The sequence below is a fragment of the Chlorocebus sabaeus genome, chromosome 16 (assembly GCF_047675955.1).
Source record: "Chlorocebus sabaeus isolate Y175 chromosome 16, mChlSab1.0.hap1, whole genome shotgun sequence".
In the NCBI taxonomy this organism is placed as follows: domain Eukaryota; kingdom Metazoa; phylum Chordata; class Mammalia; order Primates; family Cercopithecidae; genus Chlorocebus; species Chlorocebus sabaeus.
In genome coordinates, this window is record NC_132919.1 from 5,250,473 (window position 1) to 5,263,011 (window position 12,539).

At 41.2% G+C, this 12,539-nt stretch overlaps 1 protein-coding gene across 2 annotated transcripts in view; it reads right to left on the minus strand.

Annotated features, from left to right (window-relative positions):
• Window positions 1-12,539, minus strand: part of NUP88 (nucleoporin 88) — a 35,422-nt gene that overhangs the window by 17,615 nt on the left and 5,268 nt on the right. Inside the window, exons 3-7 of one of the 2 annotated variants that reach the window (XM_008010022.3) lie at window positions 10,456-10,581; window positions 7,119-7,205; window positions 4,859-5,035; window positions 1,147-1,333; window positions 207-354 (exon numbers count right to left, since the gene is read on the minus strand). In XM_008010022.3, coding sequence (XP_008008213.1) covers window positions 207-354; window positions 1,147-1,333; window positions 4,859-5,035; window positions 7,119-7,205; window positions 10,456-10,581 — 725 coding nt within the window. The remainder of the gene's footprint in view (window positions 1-206; window positions 355-1,146; window positions 1,334-4,858; window positions 5,036-7,118; window positions 7,206-10,455; window positions 10,582-12,539) is intronic. The other variant, XM_008010023.3, reaches the window with a different exon arrangement.

Sequence of the window (12,539 nt, forward strand, 5' to 3'; positions counted from 1 at the left end):
GACCAAAGACCACTATTTTAAAACTTGGAAATTTGCTCAGTCTGCCTTAGACAAAAAGTGTACTATAGTGACTAAAAGGCTAAAAAAACCCAGTCAACTTTTTAAAGGCTGGAACCACAGAACAAATACATGACATAGGAACAGTCTATGATATTCTTAGTATAAAAATCATGGGAAAAAACCACTACATTTATTGAAGAGCTTACCTCTATGAAGTTTGATTGGACAAGAAAAGTCAGAATCAAAAGGGTCATCCTCTCCAGATGCCAGTTTCAAAGCAAGCTCCAACTCAACACATTCAAACACATACAGAGAAGGAATGAGGTCAATCCTGGAATCCCAGGACTTTTCTGACTGTAAAAAAAAAAAAGTGTTTTAATGTTGATCTTGCATGTTAATTTGAAAATGTACACAATTAAAAACAGGTAAAAAGCTGGGTCAGGGCCAGGTGTGACTGTTAATGCCTGTAATCCCAGCACTTTGGGAGGCCAAGGTGGGTGGGTGGATCATCTGAGGTCAGGAGTTCGAGACCAGCCTGGCCAACATAGTGAAACTCTGTCTCTACTAAAAATAAAAAAAAATTAGCTGGGCATGGTGGTGGGTGCCTGTAATCCCAGCTACTCGGGAGGCTGAGGCAAGAGAATCACTTGAACCTGGGAAGCAGAGGTGACAGTGAGCTGAGATCATGCCACTGCACTCCAGCCTAGGCACCAAGAGCGAAACTCCGCCTCAGAAAAAAAAAAAGAAGCTGGGTCAAACAGTGCTTTCAAATTCTTAATTCCACCTCTATCCTAACAGTGCACTGCACTGTTATTCTGAAGAGAAAACATCTCTCTTCCTTTAAGAAGATGTTTGTGAAAAAAGCCAATTCAGTGATTCCAAGGCTCTTGGTATCTGTCCCTGAAGATTGCAATACAGAGATCAGAAAGTAACACGCAGATGGGTGGACCAAGTAAGTTGGGCAACCTTCTAACTTCTTTCCACTTAGATTGCTAAGAGTGCCTCAGCTACTTTTTTAACTGTTTAATTTCCAAAATATCAGAAGTTCCATAAATAAAATTCCTTCTCATATATTAAGCATTCATATTGGGTCAGGAAGTGTGCCAGGTATCGAAGATACAAACACCCACAGCAGCCTGCACTTACTGCTTGGTCATCTTCTTCTTCCCCTTCTAGCACGACACAGTGATACAGCATTCCTGATTCAGTGGCAATCACTAAGATATTGGGGACACAGGGTAAGCAGAGGATAGCACAAGCATCATAACCATAGTTATCTTCAGCCGCAGGATGCATGGGCAACGGACCCAACAGCTTTCCAATATTTCCAGGGCTAAAGAAGGAGTAAAAACATTCGGGAAATGTTGACAATAAGCATGCTCACCCCATAAAACCATTCTTTGACTTTGTTTTCCTCCAGCTATCATACCCTCATTATAAATGTAGCATATTCCCAATACTCCACCTTCTCGCTTTCCCACTCAGATTCTACCGCTCTGGTGTTTCTCAACCAGAGACAATTTTGCCCTAGAGGACACTGGCAATGTCTGAAGACATTTTGGCTTGTCACAACTGGTTGTCACAATGTGCGGGGAGGTATTGGCATCTAGTGGTTAGAGGCTAGAGGCTGCTAAACACTCCCCTACAGCACAGCACCTCTAAAACAATAATTCAGACCAAAATGTCAATAGTACAGAGGCTGGAAACCCTTGCCCTAAATTTGCTATGGTTTATGCTTTCACCACTCCACTGAAGCTACTGTGGCAAAGGTCACCTGCAAGATTTGCTAAATCCAAAAGGCACTTAACCTTCTGCTGCACTGATCACTGGTTAACAGTTACTGCTACTCAATATCCTTAACAGCTATAACACTTCTTTCTTGTAGTTCTGCTGCATTTATCACTGGTTAACAATTACTGCTACTCAATCTCCTTAACAGCTATAACAATTCTTTCTGGTAGTTCTCTCTTCCTACCTCTTTAAAGACAATTTTCTAATGTCCTTTTCTAATTTATTTCTCTTAAATATTGGTGTTCTCCGGGATTCTGTTGCATCCTTTGACTTTTTTCAAAACACACACTTAAATGAGAGCTTATTAAACTATGCCTCATTTTAACTACCATCTATATTCCAAGACTACCAAATCCTTTCTTCTGAAATGTAGCTTCTCTTCAAGTCTTTGGATCCCTATACTAAATCTGATTTGACAAATACTTATTATTGAGTGCTAGATGATTCTCCCAGTGAATGACTGTTTAGTTGATGAGGCAGACATTTAACCAGAATTAGTATACCATGTGATAAGTGCAGTAACAGAAGGATTTATGGTGTACAAAGGAATGACAAAAAGATACAAAGATAATGAAGAAAGCTATCAAAAACAAATAAGAAAAATAGAGAAAGAATGATTTCTGGGAAGGGGGTTGTTGAGCAGCTTATGCAAAGTCCTGGAAGCATGAAAGACAAGGAACTAAGAAGAAAACTTATTTAGTATGATAGGAGGCAAAGTACAAGGTCTAAGGCAATGGCAAAACAGCTAGACAGACATCCAGGACTGGCTTGTGAAGTACATCATCTTGGATGCCATGTTGAACTATTCAGTCTGCTGGGTAACAGTATATCACTAGAGGTTTAAATCAAGTAATGGAGCTTCACTTTACAAATCAATCTGGTATCAGGGAGGAAGACATGGAAGGGTCCAAAATGGGATCTGGGGAAACTATTTAAGAAAATAACCTAGGCAGATGATGAAGTTCTGAAGCACGGACAACTGAATGGAGAGAAGGGTGTATAACCAGGGGCACCCAATCTTTTGGCTTCCCTGGGTCACACTGGAAATTGTTTTGGGCCACACAGAAAATACACTAACAATAGGTGATGAGCTATTTTTTTTAAAAAAAAAAAAAAAAAGAAAGAAAATCGCAAACAAATCTCATGATGTTCTAAGAAAGTTTACGAAGTGTTGGGCTGCATTCAAGGCTGTCCTGGGTTGTGCACAGTCCGTGAGTTGGACAAGCTTGGTGTATACTTCCAAAAAATTTTAATCACAAAATCCACAGAAATTTGGGACTGATCAAATGTAAGGATGAAGATAACTTTTGGGTTTTGGGCTAAGGTTACTAGGCAGATCATGGTTTGGACAAATGAGGGCTCAGCAGTAAGAGGAGAAGGGGTAAGAGAAGGTACTAACGTTACCACAAAATCCTCCTGAGCTCATGTGTGAAAGGCAGAGAACATTTCTGCAAGGCGAATGCACTCAATAGTGAATCCTCACCACTCTGTAACCTGTCAAGTTCTTTCATCTTTCTTATCTTTATGGTTTTGCATACTTTCTTCTCTCTTCTGTACCCACTTCCGACTCTGTCTAGTGAATCCTTCAAGTCCAAGCTTTTTTTTTTGTCATAGCACTTCCTCAAAGTCTTCCAACATCAGCAGGTCTACTCATTTACTCCATCACACTCCCGAAGAACCCGGTGATGCCCTGAGCACATGTACTATAGTTACTGGTTTAGTTGTATGCCCTTCTGATAGATAAGGAACCACATGGTAGGAATGTTGCCTTCAATCTTGTATTTCCATCTTCTGCCACACAGTGGGCCCTGAATAAGTATGTTAAGTCAATTTATAAGCAAATAAACTCTAATGCTCAGTCCTTAGCCTTATGCCTCTGCAGTTTTCCCTCAAATTCTTATCCTGTATAGACTCTCTCACCCTGACAGATGATTCTCATACCTCTTTTAATTGTTCTTGTCTCTCATCATCCTGTATTTCCAACTGTCCATGGAATATTTCCATTTGATTGGTCCAATACTATCTTACACTGATTTACTTAAAAATAAAGCTTCTCCCCCAATTAGCTGCCTTTACTGTCTTGTTTCTGTTCATGGCATACTCCCTTATCCAAACAGTAACTAAGTCTTATTTATCCTTCCTTTGGTTGCTATCTACTGTGTTTAATTTTTCTCTCTGTTCTACTACCACCCAAGTTCAAACTCTCATAAATTATAAGCTCAATTTTGCAAAAGCTTCTTTAAAAGTCTCCGTCCCAGTCCCTTTCCTAACCAATTGTTTTGTCCTTCTGCTCAGAAACCATCACTGGCTTCCTACTACCCTATTCCTACAGAAAAAAAAAATCCACACTCACTCTTTAAAGAGGTATTTTTAATGCCAGCAAATTTTCTCGGGGCAGATACTTCTAGTTTTATCACTTAATGCTCCCTACATGAATCCTCAGCTGTAGCCCAGAATGTCTAATAAATGAAGCTTGAATGACACTTGCACTTGCTTATTTTCAGACTCTACTTTATGCTGCCCTTGACAGAAATGCTTTCACCCTTCCTTGATACTTCATTTAATCCTGAATGAGCCCTCTAAGTCACACATGACATTGCTCCTTCTCTACAAAAATTTCCTCAACCTCGCAGTCAGAATGACCTCTCCTTCCTCTGGTTCTGACTGTCTGTGTACCAATACTGTGGTATAGATAGTATTTTTTCATGTGTATGTATCTTTCCCCCCACAACTGGGACATAAATACCAGATTACCACGTCTACGTGGTGCCTTGTTCATATAAGATAAACCATAAGCACTTGTTCGGATAACTAGAATTTGTGAACACAAATCCAGGCCTATCATAAGTGATTATCCAAGAATTCTACAGAACTTACCCAAATAACATGAAGAAATGAGAGGTCAAATGATCTGTACTAACCCTTTCTCAAAAAGATGCAAGCCAAGCATCGGAAGGCTGCAACATTTCCACAGACTCAAAAACGTGGCTCCTGAGTCCAGCCTCAACGATCTCTACTGGAGCCCAAGCTGAGTTTTCATTTCAGGTGGGTGACCGCCGCAACTTACCTGTGTAACAGACTGATGTATGTCAGGAAAGTCTCTCCATTCTCATATAAGATGTACAGTGGGTATGCCACTACTTCATCTTTGCCTTTTTGTCCAAATAGAGTCTTTGGGACTGCTGCCAATGGCCCAAAGTCAAATGCCACTGCTGTCTCTCCTAGAGATGCAGTATATGCCCTTCTAGAAAGAGATGTAAAAACCAACTTGTTAAAAACAAAAACAACAAAAAATAAAAATAAAAAAAAAAAACAAAAACACAAAATAATAATAGGAGGTAGGTATATACAGCATTTGTAGGCAATGGATTAAAAAGACAAAAAATGATTATGAAGAAGGTTAACATTTAAACATTCTCAGCTGGGTGCTGTGGCTCATGCCTGTAATCCCAGCAATTTGGGAGGCTGAGGCAGGTGGATCACCTGAGGTCAGGAGTTCGAGACCAGCCTGGCCAACATGGTGAAACCCCATCTCTACTAAAAATACAAGTATCAGCTGGGTGTGGTGGCGGGCGCCTGTAATCCCAGCTACTTGGGAGGCCGAGGCAGAATCACTTGAACCTGGGAGGCAAAGGTTGGAGTGAGCCAAGATCATGCCATTGCACTCCAGCCTGAGTGACAGAGTGAGACTCCAACTCAAAAGAAAAAAAAAAAAAAAAACTCATGAAATTAAGTGAAAAAAGCTAGCCATAAAATTATTTGGTTCTACTCTCATCTTAAATAGTTTAAATACACAGATATACAAATAGCAAAAATATATACATACACACAAATGCAAAAAGGAAACAGGAAAACACATGAAAACATCAACAGTTATCTCTGAGCAGCAGGATCCATAAGTTCTACAAGTAATTTCAAAGCACCTACTCTGTGCCAGGTCTTTTCTAGGGTCTGGGAATATGTCAGTGAATTAAACAAATGCCCTGCCCTCTAGAGAGACATACCACAAAAAGAAATAAAGACGGAACATAAACTCAGAAAATGTCATGAAAATCAAGTAGGGTAAGAGGGTACTGATGGAGGTGCTACTTTACACTAGTTGGTACGGGAAAGACTCTGATAAGACATATGAGCAAAGATCTGAAAGAAGTAAGCAAGCAAGTCTGTGGTTAACTAGGGAAGGAGCAGTCAAGGTGGAGAGCAAACGTCTAAGGTACAAGTGCTTAACGTCTGTGGAATGGCAAGGAGGCCAAGGTGCCTGGAGCCAAGAGCCAGGGCACAGAGAGAGGAATGAAGCTGGAAAGGCAATCAGGTGGCATACCTGTGGAACCTTTATAGGTAAAGATTCTGGGAAATCAATGGGGTGTGGAGAGCAGGGAAGTAGAATGATCTGATTAAACTGATCTGATTAAACTGTATATTAAAGTAGAATGATCTGATTAAACTTTGGCTGCTGTATTGAAACAGGCTATAGCTATAGGAGATTACAAAAGATTTTCAATTTCTTCTTAATACTTTGATCTATTTTTCTCAATTTTCTATAGCAAATATACATTATATCAAGAAGACGAATCATAAAACCATGCTGTTTTTGCATTTAAAATTTAGTGTAGTTATTCAGGAAGATTCTAGTTCAATACAAGGTTAAAAAATATGGTTAAAATGAAATCACAATTTCATATAGTTGAGAGAGCAAACATCAATGCAAGATATTATCTTAGTTTCTTTATCACATAGAAAGGTGATAAAGAAATGAATGGTGGCTCAGGCCTGTAATTCCAGCACTTTGGGAGGCTGAGACGAGCAGGATCACTTGAGTCCAGGAGTTCCAGACCAGCCTGGCCAACACGATGAAACCCTGTTTCTACTAAAAATACACTTACTTCTCACATTACCAAAACCATGCTAGTCACCTCTGCAAAACCTTGCAATCTGTTAAAACTGCATTTATAATCCCAATAAGCTAATTTAAAAAACCATTTTATGACTCAAATAAAAACTTACCCTTTTTTTTTTTTTTTTTTTTTTTTTTTTTGAGACAGAGTCTTGCTCTGTTGCCCAGGCTGGAGTGCAGTGGCCGGATCTCAGCTCACTGCAAGCTCTGACTCCCGGGTTTACGCCATTCTCCTGCCTCAGCCTCCGGAGTAGCTGGGACTACAGGCGCCCGCCACCTCGCCTGGCTAGTTTTTTGTATTTTTTAGTAGAGATGGGGTTTCACCATATTAGCCAGGATGGTCTCGATCTCCTGACCTCGTGATCCACCCGTCTCGGCCTCCCAAAGTGCTGGGATTACAGGCTTGAGCCACCGCGCCCGGCCAAAAACTTACCCTTTATTGAGTACTAGGCTTTCCTCTTCGGCTTCTGAAAGTATAATCACCTTAGTGGGTGTCTGCGGCTCACGTAGCGAGTAAATTCTAGCAACCAAAAGAAAAGAAAACCAGCACTTAAAATTCTCTTTTCGTTTCCCAAAACTGCACTTTCCTCTCCATCTAGTCAGTTCTTGAGAATTTTCCTACCACTTATCACAACTATTTCTTTGCAAAAATCTTGCTGTTGCAAAGTAGTCTACTTCATTTATTCTTTAACTACATGAGGGAGGTTTCACTGGGACCTGAAGAAATGTTCTCTATCCTTACCAATATTCTTTAACAGCCTATTCCATATCATTGCACCTCTGTCACTTCCGTCCTGAGCCCTTAGCTATACTCGCCTTGTCCAGTCATCTCACTATTGCCCCTAAGCTTGCCAGTTTTCCTTCAACTACACACATCTATCTCTGCCTATTAGACACCAAATCCCACCAGAGAAAGAACCGTATCTTATTCTTTATATGCCAACTGGCTGACAGAGTGAGTGACATTTAGCCTGCAAATCTATTTATGTGTTTGTTCTATAAAAACCCAACATCGGCCGGGCACAGTGGCTCACACCTATAATCCTAGCACTTTGGGAGGCTGAGGTGCGTGGATCACTTGAGGTCAGGAGTTTGTGACCAGCCTGGCCAACATGGTGAAACCCTGTCTCTACTAAAAATACAAAAAATATTTGGGTGTGGTGGCATACACCTGTAATCCCAGCTGCTCAGGAGGCTGAGGCAGGAGAATCGCTTGAATCTGGGAGGTGGAGGTTGCAGAGAGCTGGAGGCTGGAGTGAGCCAAGATCATGCCACTGTACTCCAGCTTGGGTGACAGAGTGAGATTCCATTTAAAAAAAAAAAGAACCAAACAAACAAACCCAATATCATATCATCTCTATTTTCTCAAGGTAAAGTATAATACTGATTTTTTTTAACCAAAATTATTTTAATGTAAAGTAACCTATATTTCACAGCATATAAGGCTATTGTGAAAAAGGGAAAGAATTTTCAAAAGGCCAGTAATGTCATTTTAGAAATCCAATGTCCCTTACAATCACTTATTTTGTCTGACGCCACTAAGAATTTTTAAACTTGGTTTCTTCCAATATCAATAAAATGCCACATTAAGTAGTTAATAAATGTTTTTCATGATAATTTGATCCATTTGAATACACATTTATTACAGTCTTCCTAGGTTCCTACAAGCGTTACTAACTTGAAAATACACATAAATACTAGACAATAATGTTGTATTGGGGAACAGTGAAAGAAAAAGAAAGTGTAACAGGGCATTCGGTGAAAATTTCCTTTTGCTCTGAAATGGCCCAAAATCTCCAAAGCTTAGGAAAACAGAAGTGTTAAGTACCACATATTTTAAAAAAGAACCTTCAATATCTGGGGCCAGACACTTCCTCTGGGGCTTAAGAACTGTACCTATGCTAGCTTCCCACCATCTCCTTTTCCATCATAGGATATAAAAGGAAGACTAAGAAGAGAGGATGTCAAAGAGTCCTTCGGAGTACAGTATAATGTTTGTGCTGGGAAGATTTTCCCTCCTGTCTTTCTCTGCCCTGAACTCCAAAGCCAAACGGGTGGGCAGGGAAGGCTCTAGGAAAGAGCCAGATGTGGAGGTACCTGTAACAAGGGAGACTGGTGCATTTCCTAGCTGAATGCCCCTTAGTCACTTAGTAGCTGTCTCAGTTATTAGATCGAAAAAACATAGCAATACACACATATCATGTTCAGTACCATCTACAGTTTCAGGCATTCACTGGGGGGTCTTGGAATATACACCCTGCAGATAAGGTATACTGTACCCCATCTTGAGAGAGGATTCAGGGCATAGAGAACTGACAGGAGCCAATGGGAGCCAGAGCTCCTCAGTGATGGGGAGAGCTGGAAGTTCAACACTGCCCTCCAACACACACACACACACACACACACACACCATCTATGCAGAGACTACCACATCAACGGAGTTCACTGGTGACAGATGGAACGAGATTAAAACAAGATCAGGCATACTTCCCCATCACTACCAGTTTGGTAAGATCTCTACCTCACCTATCCCACTCCCCTACCCCACACTGAAGGAGTTAGATTTGGAGGAAGGAGGAGGCAGCCCATTCCTTACACTTCACCCTATGCTCCAAAGTGCTGGGATAAGAGGAAGAGTGAAAGAGCAGACTGCACACTCTCCAATCGCTTCTGATCCCACAAAACACAGGTCTGACCTACAAAAGGGCCAGGACATAGTTGTGAAATAGATTTGAGATCAAACAGCTTTTGAAATTTTTATTTTCTTTAGACAGGGTTTCACTCTGTTACCCAGTGGTATGATCACGGCTCACTGCAGCCTCAAACTCCTGGGCTCAAGCAATCTTCCTACCTCAGTCTCCTGAGTAGCTAGGACTACCGGCACATGCCATTATGCCCAGTTAATTTTTCTGCAGAGACAGGATCTCACTGTGTTGCCCACATTGGTCTCAAACTCAGGGGCTCAAGTGATCCTCCCACCTCGGCCTCCCAAAATGCTGGGATTACAGGTGTGAGCCACTGCAACTGGCCAAGATTGGAGTTTTAAACTGGACACACTGTTTTCATAACTAGAAGTAACAAGAAAGCTATGGGGATCTGTATAAGACACCAATAAGGGGTGAGCTGTTCAGCAGTGAAGGAAGATTTAGTAGAGCACAGTTAAAAGCAGTGATTAAGAAAAATAAAACTGAAGGTATCTGTACTTCTGCTGAGTCCTCCCAATTAACGATCCAGAAAGTTAACTGATAATATAGTAGAACTCTACATAGCATTAGGGCATTTAATCATAGAGTGCAAAGCTTAGAAGAGGCTTTAGAAACTACTGAATCAAACCTGCTCAACTTAAAAGATTGGAAACTGAGCCACCCCCATCCCTAAAAAGAAGCTCAAGGTCTCAAAGATAACAGAAGAGGAGGTGGGACAAGAATTCAAATCTCTCAATTTATACTTATATTCTCTTTCTTTTATGCTACATTATCACCAAAAGGTGACATGATGAAAGAGTTTTGGAAAGATTATTCTAATGTGTCAGATTAGGAAAGGAGATACTTGGAGGCAGGAAGACTAGTTGAGAAGGAATAGTGGTAAGTAAGGCATGTAAGTTAGGGCAGTTAGGTAATTCTTATGATTGAGAATGGGTTACAACAGCCATCAGATAAAAGCAGACTCATTCAATGACTCACTTTGTTCTATGTTGAGCTGTTAATTGGCAAACAGAAACAGAGCTTTCCCACTTGCAAGGCTTCAAGAGAGAGAAAAATAAAACTTACCTTATTACATTGTCTGATGTTAACAGCACTATGTGGGGATCCAGTATTTCACTTGGATACCATGCAGCATGCTTTAGAGTCAGAGAGGTAGAACTGGTGAAAAATCTCTCAGCAACTGGAGTGGTACTAAAATAAAGATAATAATTTTCCAAAACATTTTATACAACTTTGATGAAAAATCTTCTACAGGAACTTCTTTTTTTTTTTTGAGATGGAGTTTCTCTCTTGTTGTCCAGGCTAGAGTGTAATGGCACAACCTTGGCTCACTGCAACCTCTGTCTACTGGGTTCAAGCGATTCTCCTGCCTCAGCCTCCCGAATAGCTGGGATTACAGGCACCTGCCATCACGCCCGGCTAACTTTGTGTTTTTAGTAGAGAGGGGGTTTCTCCACATTGGTCAGGCTGGTCTCAAACTCCCGACCTCAGGTGATCTGCCCGCCTCGGCCTCCCAAAGTGCTGGGATTACAGGTGTGAGCCACCATACCAGGCCCTAAAGGAATTTCTATTTTAACACTCTTTGCTTCTCTTTCCTTCAAATGTATTTCCCTGAAATCATGCTGAGAGGGCATTCAAGGCATCTATTCAAACAATATCAAAGAATTGAAATAAAAATATCTTCTAAATTATAGCACATTGGCTGGGTGCGATGGCTCACGCCTATCGTAGCACTTTGGGAGGCCAAGATGGGTGGATCACCTGAGGTCAGGAGTTTGAGATCAGCCTGGCCAACATAGTGAAACCTCGTCTCCACTAAAAATACAAGAATTAGGCAAGTGTGGTGGCGCGTGCCTGTATTCCCAGTTACCCATGAAGCTGAGGCAGGAGAATCGCTGGAACCCAGGAGGCGGAGGCCACAGTGAGCTGAGCTCGCGCCACTGCACTCCAGCCTGGGCTGAGGAGGTTGCAGTGAGCTGAGATCATGCCACTACACTCCAGCTTGGACTACAGAGCGAGACTCTGTCTCAAAATAAATAAATAATTTATTTTAATAATTTATTTAAATTTTATTTATTTATTTATTTGAGATGAAGTCTCGCTCTGTGGCTCAAGCTGGAGTGCAATGGTGCGATCCTGGCTCACTGCAACCTCCGCCTTCCGGGTTTAAGCAATATTTGTGCCTTATCCTCTTGAGTAGCTGGGACTACAGGCGTGTGCCACCACACCCAGCTTATTTTTTGTATTTTAGTAGAGATGAGGTTTCACCATGTTGCCCAGGGTGGTCTCCAACTCCTGAGCTCAGGCAATCCACCCACCTGGGCCTCCCAAAGTGGTGGGATTACAGGCATGAGCCACCGTGCCCGGCCCCAAATTATATCATATTTCATACATATATATACATTTTAGGATGGTTTGACTTAGGATTGATACATATTTTACACAGTACAAGTGTTTTCAGATATAGTATCTCATTTGATGCTTTTACTAACCCTATTAGGAAATTACAAGGGCAGATATTATCAATCCTGTTTTTAAAACGAGGAAACAGAGACTTAGGAAATAAACAGTTTAAGGGGACTCAACTTATAAGTTGTGGAGCTAAAAGTAGTTTCTACCTTATACAGATGATCCCCAACTTTACAATGGGTTTACCAGTACATAATCCATCATAAATCGAGGAGCTCCTTATGACTTATGATGGGTTCATAATGTTGAAAAATCCTGTGCTGAACCATCCTAAATCAGGGATCATCTGCTGTGCTGTCAGCAATAAATGCATTTTCAACTTACACTGGGTTTATCGGGACATAACCCAATCGTAAGTTGACAAGCATCTGTACTCTTTTGAGTAGATCTTTCAGATTCACTTTTCTGGATTTGTTGAAAAAGAAATTATATAAAAATAGGCCAGGTGCGGTGGCTCACACCTATAACCTCAGCACTTTGGGAGGCCGAGGTGGGTGGATCACTTGAGGTCAGGAGTTCAAGACCAGCTTAGCCAACATGGTGAAACCCCATCTCTACTAAAAATACAAAAATTAGCTGGGCGTGGTAGCGCTTGCCTGTAATCCCAGCTACTCAGGAGGCTGATGCACGAGAATTACTTGAATCCAGGAGGCAGAGGTTGCAGTGAGCCGAGATTATGC